The sequence below is a fragment of the Lupinus angustifolius genome, chromosome LG13, assembly GCF_001865875.1.
Source record: "Lupinus angustifolius cultivar Tanjil chromosome LG13, LupAngTanjil_v1.0, whole genome shotgun sequence".
Classification (NCBI taxonomy): domain Eukaryota; kingdom Viridiplantae; phylum Streptophyta; class Magnoliopsida; order Fabales; family Fabaceae; genus Lupinus; species Lupinus angustifolius.
Genome location: NC_032021.1, coordinates 16,018,010 through 16,033,570, shown reverse-complemented (window position 1 = coordinate 16,033,570; position 15,561 = coordinate 16,018,010). Strand labels below are relative to the sequence as shown.

Sequence of the window (15,561 nt, the reverse complement as noted above, 5' to 3'; positions counted from 1 at the left end):
TATATATATATATATATATATATCAATATTATGTAATAACTTTATGAAGTCAACATCACTTATTAAAGTCAACATTCCTAACTTTAAAAATGGAAGAGGGGGATAGAAGAAGACGAAGATGAAACAAATGGACCAATTGGTTATTAGCATTAAATTATTAAAATATACAATGTATAAAAAAGGATATGCAATGTGTGAAGGTACATAGGAACAACATCTACATGTTTTGAATGGGAAATTTTGGTTGAGAGAGTAACATGTGTCATGATGAACATTTTTTTTCTTATTTAGGTAATAGGTAAGTTAAAAACAAATGGACCAAATAATTATTGTCATTAAATTATTAAAATATATAATATATAAAATGGAAGATGTAATGTGAGAAGATATATAGGAATAACATGTACATGTTTTGGAGAGAAAATTTTGGTTGAGAAAGTGACATGTGTCCTGAGAAACATTTTTTAGTTGTTTTGAGTACTATTCTTTGCTTTGATTTTTTCCATATCTTTTGACATTTTGTTTTCTTTTTATATGAAATCTAATATATATTTATAATTTAATATATACTAGTAATTTGAAAGTTTTATATATAATCAATCTACCATATGAATATGAATGATCAATAATACAGTATTAATGTAAAAAAAATTATATTATTAATACATACATTTTTTCTCCTTTTTATAACATAGAGTGTTCCTTGCAAATAGGCCTTGAGGTGGATTGAAAATAAAAATTGGATTACATAAAGTGAAAAACAATTTGTCCAAAGTTCCTTTTTATAATATGTGACATATTATATCTTTTTATTTTGTCTTATAGACAGAGTCATATAATTATTCTTTTTATAATCAAAGATATTTCGTCATTTTATTGATAAGGAATTAATAATTTTGAAGGTGTATGAATATTTCTCTAAACAAATGTTATTCTTAACACTCAAATATTTAATCTTTTAATATACAGAATGATCTAATGAGGTTTTACCTTAGAGTTATTAAAAGCCGCAAAAAGCAATTATTATTATTATAATTATTGAACTTATAAAAGAACCAGATACACTTTTTGTGTGTACGTGTCTGAAAATAAAAAGTTATTAAATGTGTCCTAACAATCTCAATAAAGCATTAAGGATATAAAACGCATTTAAAATTAACCTACTTTTCGTACAGAAAAGAATAAACTAACTTTATGTTATATATTATTCACAAAAAATGTGTTAAATTTCGATAGACTAAATTATGAGGCATTTGTGCTTAATAAGACAACAATGTCACGTGCTATATTATTTTGAAATTTGTGATTTTTTTTTACCTCCATTGTTTTCATGATATTAGATCAAAATTACACTACTTTAAAAATGTGCTCATTACAATTTTTTATTCATTTATTTTGAACAAAAATGTAAATATTATTGAAGGATAAATCAATGAAGAACTCAAAAAGTAAGAGAGCTATCAAACCAAACTTCATTATGTGCCTATCTTTATATATTACTCTCATATTATTATTACAAGTGTAATATTTATAAATTTTATACACTCTGAGTGTAAAGATTTATACATAATCAGCATATCATTCATTATTTATTTGTATTACTTTTATTTAAGAGTCAATAATAATTAAATATGAATTATTATTAGTGTATACATTTTTTCTTAATTATTATTTTGATTGAAGGGGTATGTATGTTTACTACATGTATCAATTGTCCTTAATATAATTGATTGATAATTAAGTTTTGTAATTAGATATTAGAGTTTCAACCCTTATTTATGTATGGATAAACTTTATCAATAGACAAAACTTATTAGGATGTTTATTTTGTATGGAAAGATTTAGTCTTTGATTATTTATTGGAACTACTATTAATAAACTCCAAATAAGTGAGAGAAAAAGCTTCTCAAAATATTTATATAATACTCTATCAAGAAACACTTTATCAATGGTTTGAAAGCTCATAATAATATTATATTCCATCTAATATGAAAGGCTAATTAACTAAAAAAATCTATTAATAAAATAAGAAGATATAAAAAGAATTTGAGTAAACATATTCATAAAGCTAGTTAGTACTAATCTAAACTCATAACATGGCATACAAATACAACACATCAATGTAGCTGGATAAAAAAATAATATGGGAAATAATTTCTTCACTTCACAAATCAACTAAAAAATTCTTGAAATTATATGGTAACTAAAATTATGTGTCAACTTCAAATAAGTAAACAATGAAACATATCACTTTTTTAAGCAAATTTTCATACACTTATATCATTCTACATATTTTTTATATTTAGCTATAAACATAATATAGTATATATATATGTACATACATATATTAAGTATAAATATTAAAATACAAACTTTCTTAATTTTTTTAAGAGTATATTTATATAAGATGACTAATCATAATTCGAAATGATGATTTGAATTAAATAATTATAAACTATAATCAAATTAAATTTGAGTGAAAAATAATTTATATCAAACTCAAGTTGAGATTCGAATATGATCAATCTTTATTTATTCGAATAATGATAAAATCGACTCAACTTATATTATTTAGACCCTTATATCATCTCTTCCCATAAAAAAAGTTACACATATAGAGATTGGATCCATATAAACATGTTCATGGTTCCAAATTAACTACCATATGTGTTAGGATGGTTGGTAAATGGCCACCATTTTGTATTTATCTTATCACAACTATATCTTGTATTTGACTTTATCTTTAATTGATATAATTTTTTCTAAACACAACTACATTTTGTATTTTTACTTAATTAACACAAGTTAATTATATACTTTGTTTATAAAAGCAAAGTATTTTTTTCAGGTTAGATGGTAGGTAACATGAGGAAGTTTTCTATTTATCTTTCTCTTTAATTGAAATGAATTTACTATTATTTTTATATAGAAATGACATAAATTTGAGGTTGGTGAATGAAACAAAGAAGTTTAATATTTATCTCTTTCTTTAATTGACATAATGTTATTACATATTTGTTGTCTAGGACCATTGTATTTTTAGGGTTGATATTTGTAAGTAACATGATTATATTTTGTATTTGTGGTGTTTTTATTCTAGAACTAATGTATATTTGGAGTTGTTGGTGAATGACATGGCGATATTTTTATACTTATCTTTACATTTAATTGATACGACTTTTTATATATTTTTTAGAAACAAAGTATCTTGACAGTTGTTATCAGATAAGTGACAGAGCATCATTTTTATATTTACCTTTATCCTTAATTAACAAAATTTTATGAAGCTAATTAGATCTTAGGTATCATAACATGTAAAAAATCAAATGTTCGATTCATGTAAGTAATATTTATTGTAAAAAATAACTATACACCAAAAATAGATTAGTTTCTTATCAATATAGGATGAGACAATAGTTTTGTTTACAAAAGAAAGTATCTTATTGGTAGGTAAATGCAACATAAAACTTTTGTATTTATCTCTATTTACTTGAGACAATTTTATTATTATTTTGTTTAGGTCTAATCCAGTTTTATAGAGACAATCTTATTTGAGTCTTCAACATTTTTAACATGATAATGCTAATTCCAATGTTATGAGAACTAGACCAGACGAGGTGATCCCACTAGTACAACTACTGACGGAACTTGAAAACGACACTAGTTTGTAATCTTAACGAATAAAGGGTTAGACTGCTTTGAATCAGAGAAATTTTGGTCTGATCGTATTAAACTTAGGTAAACCGCAATAACCCAAAAAGTAAATCAAACTGTTCACATACTTTAAAAAACCGAAATACTAATCTAATATTTTATTTTACTTCGGTCCAAAAAAGATGAAGATGTACTACTTCAGTATAATTATATAAAATTTTGCATTGATATATAATTATATATGATCATTATTAATTATATATAAAGTCACTCAATGTAACTGAACAATTAAAATGATTAAACCTAATATAAAACCTAATCCAATTTATTTAATATTTAATTCAGGTTTCACATTATTAAGTAATTATCTCATCAAACATTCATCAATGTATGATATTGAAAAATAGAACTTAACCAACACCAATATAAAAAATATGAAAAGAGAAACAATAAACAAATATTAAATAATAGAATCATGCCATAATAGGTAAGAACATGAAAAATAAAAAAAACAAAAGAAGTAATACTTTATTTATTCATTTATGAATTGTTTAAAAAGGAAAGAAAATCTAATATTTTACATTATTTCCTAAAGAGCGTAAAATAGATACACTAACAATGTAAAAGTTTATATACATACACTTCATCATCCACCATCCTTTTGATTACCTTTTCTGAAAAGTCAATAATAATAAAAAATTAATGGTGATGATACAATGACAATGTATAAAACTCATAGTGCATACATTTTTTTCTCTTTCCTAATAAAACCCCTCAACCCCAATAAACTTCATACTCTTCAATCTCATTACAAAATCCCTCATTCCCATTTTCTCTCTCTCTCTCCATTTTCCCTCTCTCTCTCTCTTTTTCCCTCTCTTTTCTCTCTCTCCACTTTCTCTCTCTTTCTTTCTCTTCATTCTTGTGATTTTCTCTCTCCATTTTCGAAACTCGTGTTCTTCACTGTTGATGGGAAAGTACATGAAGAAATCGAGAACTTCCGGCGACGTTGCTTCCTCTTCCCTCGGTGTTCAAACAAGGGCTAACAGGCTCAGGCCACCGCCTTCTCCGCCGCAGATTCACGATAGTTCAGAATACCTTCAGCTACGTAGCCGTCGTCTTCTCAAGCTCCAGCCACCACCGCCGCGGAAGGAAAGCAGCGTGGAGGTTGAGAATTTAAGGCTTAAGGAGAATTCGGAGAAAACGGCGTCGCCGTCGTCGGTGAGTGAAAGTGGAAAGTTGGAAGCTGAAGAAGAGAGTGTTGATTTGAGTATAGAAGGTTCTTGTGGTGAAAATTTCTTGGAGGGTGAAGCCATAGATAGGTATATAAAATTCTCATTTTTTTTAATTTCTATTTTTTTTAATTTTTTTTCATCTGGGTATTTTCAATTTCACATTTTTTGTATGAAAAGCTATGCAGCAGAATTTAATTTAAAAATAAAGTCATGTGGGTAGTTCAATTTTGCTTATTTTTTATGGATATTTATTTGGGAAAGTCATGCACTCAAAATATAAATAAAAATTTCATGTGGGTTTTCTGTTTTATATATTTTATTTTTAATAAAAATTAATAATTCATGTGGTATTTCTGGTATGATTTTTTGCTTGATGTTTTTATTGCTTTTGTGTGATTATTTGCCTTGTATGTGTAGCCTTGTGTGTTTGTGATTCATTGAAATGAACCAGGGTTAATTTGGAGAAATTTCCCAAGTATATTCCCTTGGAAAACTGAAGAATCTTTTTATGTAGTTGTTTTTTTAACTTTAATGTTGTTGATTTTGGAAGAAAAGGGTTTTCAGAATTGTTTTATGTAGCTGTATAATAATATATTTTAATTATTTTATCTCTAAAAGTCACAACTTTTTTGCCTCTACACCTTTTTTTTAATATTTTTTAATACTATGTGTGGGTCTTGATCCCTGAATTTTTGGGTTATGTATTTTAACTTTCATGTGATTGTTTGGATTTCTTGCTCTGTCAAAATCTGTGTACTGAGTGGTAAAAGCCTGTTGGTACAACTACAAAGGTTTGTTCATATTTGTAACTCCTGTGACTTGTTATAGGTTCTGCAACTTGCATGTCCTTGCAGAATAGCTTATTCATTCCGGATGCACCAACAAGTGTCGTTTCCAAGAATTGAATCCTTGACTTTTTTGTCTTTTTTGGGATCAAATGAAATCTTATACCACTAGACCAATGATTTTTTTTTTTTTTTGCCATGATTTGATAATTGCACAAACTCTCTAGTACAATATTTATTAATACTAAATTATTTGCTATAGCTATTTTTTCTCATTAAATAATTGGCAGGAACCTGAATGGAAAAAAAATTAATGGTAGGAATCAATGACTTAGACCCACCACCCATTTAAGTAAGGTGTTGATAAATTTTCAATCTTTTTCAAGTGAGTAAAGAACTATGAAATGGAAAATAAATTCTCTAACTTGATTTTTAAAGAGAAAAGAGCATCTCCAACTTGAAACTGGTGATGTTGACTAATTGTGATTTAACAATCTACCTGCAGTTATTATATTTTGAGTCTCTCTGTAATATATAGTCTTATTTGCTTGATTTTGATGAACCTAAAAATTGAGTAATGTTTCTGTCATGATCTTTACTTTTTATCCTAAACATACTTTTCTTAAGTTTAGTGCTCCATAATGGTGAAGTTGAAAAAAAAAACTGAACTTTAATAATAAAAGCAGCTATAACACTTATGACATATATCATGTGTATAATATCTATGAACCGTTAGTCTAAAGATTTATATACAGTTATTACTTTTTTGAAGAGTCAACAATGATTAAACATAAATAGTAGATGATGTATTTACTGTATATAAAATAAATATATTATTATTGTATACATTTTTCTAATGTTGTGTCATATATTAATGCCTTAATGGGACCTAGTTGAGTGGCTTATGTTTTTTGGATTAGTGTTTGGGTTTTTGCAGTGATTAAGAAAGATTTGACCATATCTTTTTCTTTGTATTTTTTGAGTGCTAGAGCCCACAAAACCAGAACCTGTCTCATTAAATGCCAGTTACTTTTTTAGAATAGCAATTTGTCTCTTCTTTCATACTGAACAGATTTTGTGAGAGTGAAATTTTCACTTATTATTTTGCTGTCACCACTTATATCACATAACATATCATGTAGGTTCAGGTGCAGAAACTTTTGATAACATTGTCATCAATATTTGTGTTTTTATCTGACTCACAAATTTGTCACATTACTATACACTTTTTGAGTTTTTTCTCTCTGCTATGTTGTTTTGGTTACAGTTTTGTTTGTTTTTACAGAAGCACCAGAGAAAGCACACCTTGTAGTTTAATAATGGACTCAAATTCCATCACCATCCCTGGTTCATCCACAAGGCAAAGTACACACCAAATAAATCATGAAAATGTTCAAAGAATTTTTCCAACTTCTCATGAAATGGATGAGTTTTTTGTTCATGCAGAGAGACAGCAACAAGCTATGTTTATGCAAAAGTGTGTCTCTCTTATCCCCACAACAACCTATTTTTTTATGTTGCTTTACGCGCCGATAATATAACAGTTTTTTACACTATCATCGTATCATCCACAATTTATTTTCAATCATCATTGACTTTTAAATAAAAGTACTACAAATGAATGGTGGATGATATACTGAATGCATATAAATCTTTATACCGACAATACATAAATGTTAATTTTGTAACATTATTTCTACTATTTTGCAGGTACAATTTTGACATTGTCAATGATGTACCTCTCAAAGGACAATACAAATGGGTCCAAGTACTTAACTAGGATTATAAGCTTGAGTTATTGAAGAATTGTGTAATGTAATAAATATCTAGTTGCTTTAACTAACCATTTAGATTGTTGAGGCTTTTGTTCAACGACCTAAAGGGAATGATATGTTTGGAATAGATTTCTAAAACAATAATGTTATGGGTAGCTTTTACTTTTTAGAGTTAAGTGCTTTTTTTCTTCTTCTGATTTTTAGGGGTATATGAGTATATCTAGTTAAGTGTTAATGTAGAGTACTTATCCTTCTTTCTTGTCAAAAATCTTATTGTCTCTATCTGTTTTTGGATTATTTTTTTAAGTTGAGTTTTTCTGAAAAAATCAATTATACTTTAAGAGATAATCCATTCCAAAAGTATTGAGATTTAATTATTTCTTTATCATTTTCCTTGTGATTTTTCTTGATCATAAAAAAATTATAAAAAAGTGAGGTTAAAGGACACATTCCAAAAAATTAATATTTATGCAAGCTTTTCATTTTATGCTGTGAATTTGAAAATTAAATAATGTTTTCTCAACCACTAAAAACAAAGAGTTATCAAACACATTAATTTAAACTTTCAGAATATCAATAGGAACAATCAATTCAAACGAATATTCCTCACTTGACACCTTTTGGTTTTGCATAGGACATGTAATATCTATTTATCTGTAAAGAGTAACATGTAATTAATACATTATTTATCAATTATTTGTTCACTTTTTTGAAGAGTCAATACTAATAAAATATGAATAGTAAATAATGCAGTAATATTGATAATATATAAAATTTATACATTGTTAATACGTATATTCTTTTTCCTTATAAAAAGTAAACTAGATGCACATTAATTTATCATGTCTGACAAAAAGTTTTGGTACATTAAAAAATCAAGATAAATGCATGAAAAATAATAAAGGGTTGTATTATAACGTGATTGGTTCTTACTCCTCAATGATTGTGCTTGGCACATTTGTGAGTGCGACTCCTTTCAAGTAATGGAGAGACAAATAACTTTTTCTTTTATATTTTAAGGATAAAAGTATAATATTATTTTAAATTAAAAAGATATAAATATTAATGTATGTTATTTTTTCTTTACTTTTATATTGCACTTTTCTCTTAATTAATGGAGAGTAATTTGACTTTGACTGTATTAATGTAATATGTATTGCCTGTCCATAATGAATGAAGTATTAGTAGATTCTTCTCAAAGAATATTGCAGTAATAAAGAAAAAATAGAGAAGGAAAATATAAATGTAGCTAGATTCTTGGGTTAATTAATATAGATGTTGGTACATTATCCTACCATTTAAGGTTTTTTGTTTTGGGTAGTTGGGATAGAATAAAATATTAGTTGGGTCTCATAAATTATTAAAAAGTATAAATAAATATAAAATATATTATGTGATCCATTTAAAAGTGTCTTGCATACTACACTAAAAAAACATTGTTTAAAACATATGAAATAAGGACAACAATATTTCAAAAGTAATTTCAACATTGCTCAATTTGTTATCTCTGACATTTTTAAATACAAAAGTACTTATTTTTTATTATCTTAATTAAAAGATACTTTTAAATTAATTATTAATATTAATGAAAGAACAAAGTATGATCAAATGTAATTACATGATAAAAATGATGTGAATGAAAATGTGAGTAAAAATAGTAGTTTCCAAATGCTTCTGCATCCATCACATCCTTTTTTGTACAATTCATGTCACTCATGAAAAAATATATTTTAAATTGATTTTAAATCAGGTATATTGTCACCCATTTAAATAAAACTTTTGACATTTTTGTGAATATTTTAAAGGAAATGAAATGAGGTGATATTTTCTCAACGTAAAAAATATCTTTTTAAATTGGTAGAACTCTTTAATTTATGTAGAAAGTGTCTTCTAATTAAAAAGAAAGAAGCTAGCCATTGTTCTCCCACCTATGGACAAGTCATTGAAGTTTAGTCAATTTATGGACAAGTCATTGAAGTTTAGTCAATTTGTCTATTTTTCTGCTATGCCCGTGAGCATTTCTATTGGGTAATATGGATAACCTACGAGCTTAATGTTTATAAAAGTGCTACAATTCAAATAGATTGTGATATAATGTAAATTAATGTCTCCAACGACTTGCGATATATAATGTGATATGATCAAGTTCATATAACATATTAATGCTTTATTTTGTTTTTTTTTTTCCTCTTCAATTTCTTTATCCAAAAATAAAAAATAAGCATAACCACAACCACGACTGTTTCTATTTTGCGGGCATACACTAAATGGGATGGACAACCCATTTTCCCATTACTATCATGGATACTACCATTGACATTGCTTATGAAATCCTCCATCATTATATTGATGTTTACTAGAAGTTATTTTCACTCTCTAAGTCACTCATTCAACACCATCACTCGTATTTTTTATCAACTAGATCAATCACTATCACTACTCATATATTTCATCTTATTTATTAAGATTAAGGTTCATTAGATTCCTTTGGTTTATTCTTCTCATGTACCTTAATATTAATATGAGAATTATTGTTGCTTTTGTTTTGCAATTTCCACAATTTGATTATTTTTCATAAGTGCTTTGTCTCATTGTTATATCTTTAGTTATTGATAAAAACTAATTGTTTCAAGAAAAATATGTGTTTGAATATGGACACAATATTCATATCAAAGATACAATACAAATTATAACCCCAACTAATTTTTAATACATAACTTAAAATATATAATTTTTAATACAAATTTAAGGCATAATAACTAGAGATTCTGTTAACCTTCAACCATAAACTTTCAACCTTTCATCTTCATCAAGATGACCTTCAATCACAATCTCAAACTTTATGTCTGTCATTTTTATCTTTAATCCTCATCAAAAGGTATCTAGTCTTTATATCATCACTAAGTAACTTAAAGCAAATCTTAAAGTAATTTTTTTTTGAGTAAATACTCATTTTAGTCCTTCATATTTTTCGACCTTACTAGTTTAGTCCTTTAAAAAAGAAAAGACTTAAAATGGTCCTAAAAATTTTAAATGTGGGTAAATTAGTCCTTTTTTGGGTCAAGTTAATTCCTACCAACTAATGTAAAACATGCTAAAAATGATAATTTGACCCACATTTGAAATTTCTAGGGACCAAGACACATTCATAACATTTAGCTTTCCCCTTGAGGGAATGATCATATTATTTTATTTTAAGGCAGACACCAAGACACTCACAAATTTTCAGATAAGTGTTAACCTTAATATTGCATAAATTACTTGTGTCATCTTTTATTATAGTCTCACTCATTCACATGAATGCACTTTCCCAATTCTGGAAATACATGATATCTTTTTTTGATTCCTTCCAAAATCTCAACCCATTCTTTGATCCTCTCCATAATTCCAGTTCAAAAATGGATGAGGAATCTGAGTTCTATTTATAATGGAACTCAGAAAACAATGAAAATAAGATCAATCAATAGCTTTCATTGTCACCATAAAACTAATATTGTCCATATTCCCCTCATTTTAATGTCACATTTACTATAATATATGATTGACCAACTAAGGATGGTAACGAGACGGAACGAGTGCAAGTAGTGCTTACCCAGCTCATACACACGCCTATTTGTGGATACATGTGCACCATCTATGGATACTTTCAAGTATAGTTATATATTTATATATTCTGGTATATATATATATAACATTTATTAAAAAATAAATGTTCTATACATATTATAACTTTTTCACATGAAAATTATCTTCTAAACAAAAAAAATGCATTTAAGCCAAACTTCAATAAAATATTGAATCTCAAAATCTGTAAACAATATATAGTGCAGTGCTGTTTGTCAAATAGAATGGTTACAAACTTAGGAAAGAAAAATACCAGTATTTAATTTTAACAAATTCTACAACGCTCAATAAAATTGAGGACTTCCTACAATGATTCAGTTGATTAGAACAGCTACAAAACATCTTATTTCATGCCATGGGCAACAATGATGATCAAGATAAGTCATATGGTGCAATAAATAGTTTACCTGGCCTTAGTGAACAGTACTGCAATTGGAGCTACTTTGAAGGCTTTTCAGAAGGTGTGGAACCCTTTTCAACTGCTTTGGTAGAAATAGCAGACTCATCAGCTTCAACAAGCTTACGTAGTCTTTCTTGAAGATTTCGTACGCTGGCCTCAGTCCTGCGAAGCTTTCTCCATCTATAGCCGGTCCAGAGCGCAAAGCCACCATATACAACAATATAGGAAGCCCATACATAGGGGTAAGTTTCTGCATGCTCTTTGATTTTGAGATACTGTTGCACCAATGAATCTTTCAAGTCTAGCACAGAAGTGGCACTGGTTACTTGATCGTCTTCAGTTTTATGGATGGGGTTGGTGGAACTTGCTGCTTGCTGATTTTCATTTTTTGGCTGATTTGCCATGTCCTCTGCTTGTTTATTGATAATTTGAAAAAACTGCATGACCAATGACCATTTTAAGTATCCCAATATTTGAGAAAAGAGATGACAACATTGCAAACATGCCTGATGCAACAGCATCACAGCATTGCATACCACATGCAAAAGGAGAAAAGATTTAATTCTGCACTCCGATCAAGAGTCAATTCTGACAAAAAGATTCTAAACCAGACATTTATACGAAATCACGTTCAATATGCCCTACATTTCATTGCTTATTTTAACATGACCAAATGGTGCGTGCAAGTAAGTTTCGAGTATAATGTAATCACATAGAAGTTTGTTCAATCATCCAAGAGAGAGAGACCACCCTAATAATCCGATGGCTGGTCTTCAATTATTGAAGTATCATGAAAATTACATTGTATGCATTATGAAAAGACAGAAAGCCATTATACAACTTTCCTAACGCCTTCAAAATCCACTTTGATAAATGTAGGAGCAAAATATAGTGAAAGCATTATGTATCCACACGGTTATGCATCTACACAGTGAGTGTGATATGTGCTCGATCCGAATTGTATTAAAACTGAGTCCTAAATCTTCCCAAATTCCAAAATGAATCTCTCTCAGCCCCTCCTCTTGTTTCTAGGCAACAAGCATTTTCTTTAATTAACCCAGCTCTCAGTCACGAACTAACTAAACAACCTCAACTAACTAGCTAGCTAAGAGGGTTACCTACAATACTCCCCCCAAAGCATTCATCTTGTCCTCAAGGTGGATAACTCAGGTTAGCCAAAAATGACTTCCACCTCTGGGAGCCTAATGCAGCTATTTCTGGTTCCCTACTGACATGGTTTCTTCCCCATCTTGTACACATTCTTCTACCAACATCACATGAAATTGTTTGTTCTTACAAACATGGTTTGGGCCATATTTTTCATCACATTGGAAGCATAAACCTTTCTCATAGCACTCCTGTAACTCATCACTGGTGCGCCTCTTGATGCTGCTTCCTCAATTCCTGAAGGTTGGCCTTGCGACCCGACTTCATAGGTAACTGTGTTGGGTGACGGGTAACTGTTTTAGGGGCTCTTGGTTTTCTTCCCATTGAGATTTTTCAACTGTCCAGGGCCTGGTTTTTTCATCTATGACATTCAGCTGTGCAAAGTCCATCATCTTTAAAAGTGTCTCCATTGGATGCGACTTGACTTCCGCCCTAACTTCCCCCCTTAGCCCTTTCAAGAAAACTCCTTTTAAGTCATTCTTGATCAATGCATCTCAAGCGTCCAGCATACTTCTAAAAATTTGTCCCCAAATTCTTCCACTCTTGATGTTTGACTCAAACCAATAACAAATCATATGGGTTCTGAATCATTGACGGCTAAAATCTTCTAATTGCAGCAGTCCTAAAATTTTCCCAAGAAGGGTTAACAATACGTACCTCCCACCATTGAAACCAACTCAAAGCTCTTCTCTCCATTGCAACCAACACAGTTTGCAGCCTTTCTTCCTCTGGGATAACTTTGAGTTGAAAGTACCATTCTCCCTTGCTTACCCATCCAAACACTTCATCTCCTGAAAACAGAGGTATCCCCAACTTTCCACAGCCAGCCCCATTCACTCCCCCTCCATTTCTGATGCACCTGGGCTGGTACAACCATCAAACCTCTTGTTGCAATGCAGGATTCTTGAAGCTCTGCAGGATTCTTGAAAATCACTTCAATCGAGTTCTTGAAGCTCTGCAGGATTCTTGAAAATCACATTCCTCTTCCAGTTCCGTCTCCAACTTGTGAAGCCCTCCTCCAATTCTTGCTTTGAGTTGTTGATCTTGGAGCGTTGTAATAAAACTCTAGTATTTCCCTTACAAATAACATGGAAAATCTCCCCGAGATTACAGTATAGCATTGCAGAACTTCGAGAGTCTGCACCTCCCAAAGGCCCCAAGTCTCTCTACAAAATGATTAGATCCCTCTGTCAACCCCACTTCTTACTTATAAGCAACATGCCTTATTTCTCTAATTACCCCAACTCACTAACTAACTTCTTCACTAGCACTTAATAGCATATATCTAACTAACTAAGGTTACCTATCACATTGATAGCCAGTTGATAGGTACTGGATAAGACTTGCAGTATATGCTGAGATATTAGTTATAGAACACTAAATGTTACACCCAATTCCAGGGAATTCAAGAGCTTGGCCTCTCCTCACTCAGAGTATTCGAGAGACTTACACTCTTCTACTCAAATTGAGTCCTAACTCTTCCCAAATTCCAGAAGGAATATCTCTGAAGTCTCAACCCCTCCTCTTGTTTATAGGCAACATACCTTATTTTTCTAACTATCCCAGCCCTCAACTACTAACTAGACAGACAACCTCAATTAATTAACTAACAAACTAAATATAAGTGTTGTCTAAATACAGTGCAAGCATGACCCCGCAATGAATTCCAGCATCCAAGGTTGTCAAATTCAAGAGCTTTCTTGGTTTCACAGTGTATCCCCACCAGATAGGTGAAAGGCTACTCTCTCAGCCTCACAGAATTTGATCAAGTGCCTAAGCTTTTTTCCATACACATAAATCACGGGATCAAATTCAGAAAGGACCCAAGCCCCTTCCACCCAGACAAACACACATTGTTTCAAATTCGGGAGTTCAAAAAAAAACATTATGATATATACAAGCACGTTTTGTCATACATTAAAAAGTAACACAATTTCATGCACACTTTTTCTTAGTACTAGTACCAGATATAAACATGAACAAAAAAAGAGTAATCGAAAATGTTTAAAGAATAAATCTCAATAACTTAAAATACTTATAGCACAAGCTTAAATGGAGAAAGAAAAGAAAAAGGTAGTTCAATGCACGACTCTCCCACCTAGTGGGGTCCTAAGATAGTAAATATACACAGCTTCAATCCTGTACGCACGCGAATAGACTGTTTCGAGATTTGAACATGTGACCTCTTGGTCACTGAGCAGCAACCTTACAACAACAAATTAATCTAACAAGCACCGTGACTTCTAGCAAATTTTCAACGATTCAAGACCTAATCTCAAGCATTATGTGACAAAAGCAAGACTGAATTCCTCATAGGCATTTTAACAAACATTTAATATGCAAAGTCTATTAAAGCATGATTCGAACCGAGGATGGAAATTAAGCAATTGGGGTATTAATAGAACAAGAAAAAAAGGCGAATGATGTGTAAGTATTGAAGAATCGCACCTGAGTTGATGCTAACTATGCAACTCAAAGGAGAAGAATGAGAGTTAAGTTCGAAGAATATTGAGCTTCTTCTCCAATTCACTATTCATTATTTATTTATACACATGTACATTGACACTCCTTTTAGTGAAATTACACAAACCAGTCGGATCTTTTTAAAACCTACATAAAGCCCCTTAATTATATATATATATATATATATATATATTACATTGATTACTTAAGATAGATAAGTGAATTTCTTAAAAAAAAAAAAGGTGACTGATGTAATTAAGTCAAACAAAAAATAAAAAATGGTGACTGATGTAATTAAGTCAAACAAAATATGATATATTGTGAAGACAAGTCCAAATAGTATAAAAGTCGATATTTATTTCATATTTTATATATACATTACACTTATCTATCTTACAGGAGTAGTCAGTATAATGTATATATATATAATTAAGGGGATTTGTATAGGTTTTAAAAAG

General features: G+C 29.7%; 2 protein-coding genes and 1 long non-coding RNA gene across 6 annotated transcripts; 2 read left to right on the top strand and 1 right to left on the bottom strand.

The window, feature by feature from the left end:
* On the top strand, positions 4,508-7,731 carry LOC109363323 (cyclin-dependent kinase inhibitor 3-like). 3 transcript variants are annotated; one of them, XM_019609549.1, is made up of 4 exons: positions 4,510-4,976; positions 6,817-6,822; positions 6,960-7,151; positions 7,385-7,731. In XM_019609549.1, the coding sequence occupies exons 1-4, from the start codon at positions 4,624-4,626 to the stop codon at positions 7,452-7,454; spliced, it is 621 nt and encodes a 206-aa protein (XP_019465094.1). In that variant the 5' UTR covers positions 4,510-4,623; the 3' UTR covers positions 7,455-7,731. The 3 variants fall into 3 exon arrangements, with proteins under 3 accessions (XP_019465096.1, XP_019465094.1, XP_019465095.1); XM_019609551.1 differs by lacking the exon at positions 6,817-6,822 and having other exon boundaries at positions 4,508-4,976; positions 6,987-7,151; XM_019609550.1 differs by lacking the exon at positions 6,817-6,822 and having other exon boundaries at positions 4,518-4,976.
* LOC109363294 lies at positions 11,210-15,198 on the bottom strand. Of its 2 annotated transcripts, none has more exons than XM_019609508.1 (2): positions 15,089-15,198; positions 11,210-11,910 (listed from the first exon to the last, which is right to left on the bottom strand). In XM_019609508.1, the coding sequence occupies exon 2, from the start codon at positions 11,875-11,877 to the stop codon at positions 11,512-11,514; it is 366 nt and encodes a 121-aa protein (XP_019465053.1). In that variant the 5' UTR covers positions 11,878-11,910; positions 15,089-15,198; the 3' UTR covers positions 11,210-11,511. The 2 variants fall into 2 exon arrangements, with proteins under 2 accessions (XP_019465053.1, XP_019465052.1); XM_019609507.1 differs by lacking the exon at positions 15,089-15,198 and adding an exon at positions 12,010-12,059 and having other exon boundaries at positions 11,210-11,979.
* Positions 12,264-14,528, top strand: LOC109363295. The gene is made up of 3 exons (XR_002109485.1): positions 12,264-12,417; positions 14,001-14,006; positions 14,053-14,528. It is a non-coding gene; the product is annotated as an uncharacterized LOC109363295 (long non-coding RNA).

Coding starts and splice junctions, on each gene's coding strand:
- LOC109363294 (XM_019609507.1), bottom strand. CDS start 11,916: ATGCAGTTTTTTCAAATTATCAATAAACAAGCAGAGGACATGGCAAAT.
- LOC109363323 (XM_019609549.1), top strand. CDS start 4,624: ATGGGAAAGTACATGAAGAAATCGAGAACTTCCGGCGACGTTGCTTCC. Junction 7,152..7,384: donor CAAGCTATGTTTATGCAAAA/GTGTGTCTCTCT, acceptor ACTATTTTGCAG/GTACAATTTTGACATTGTCA.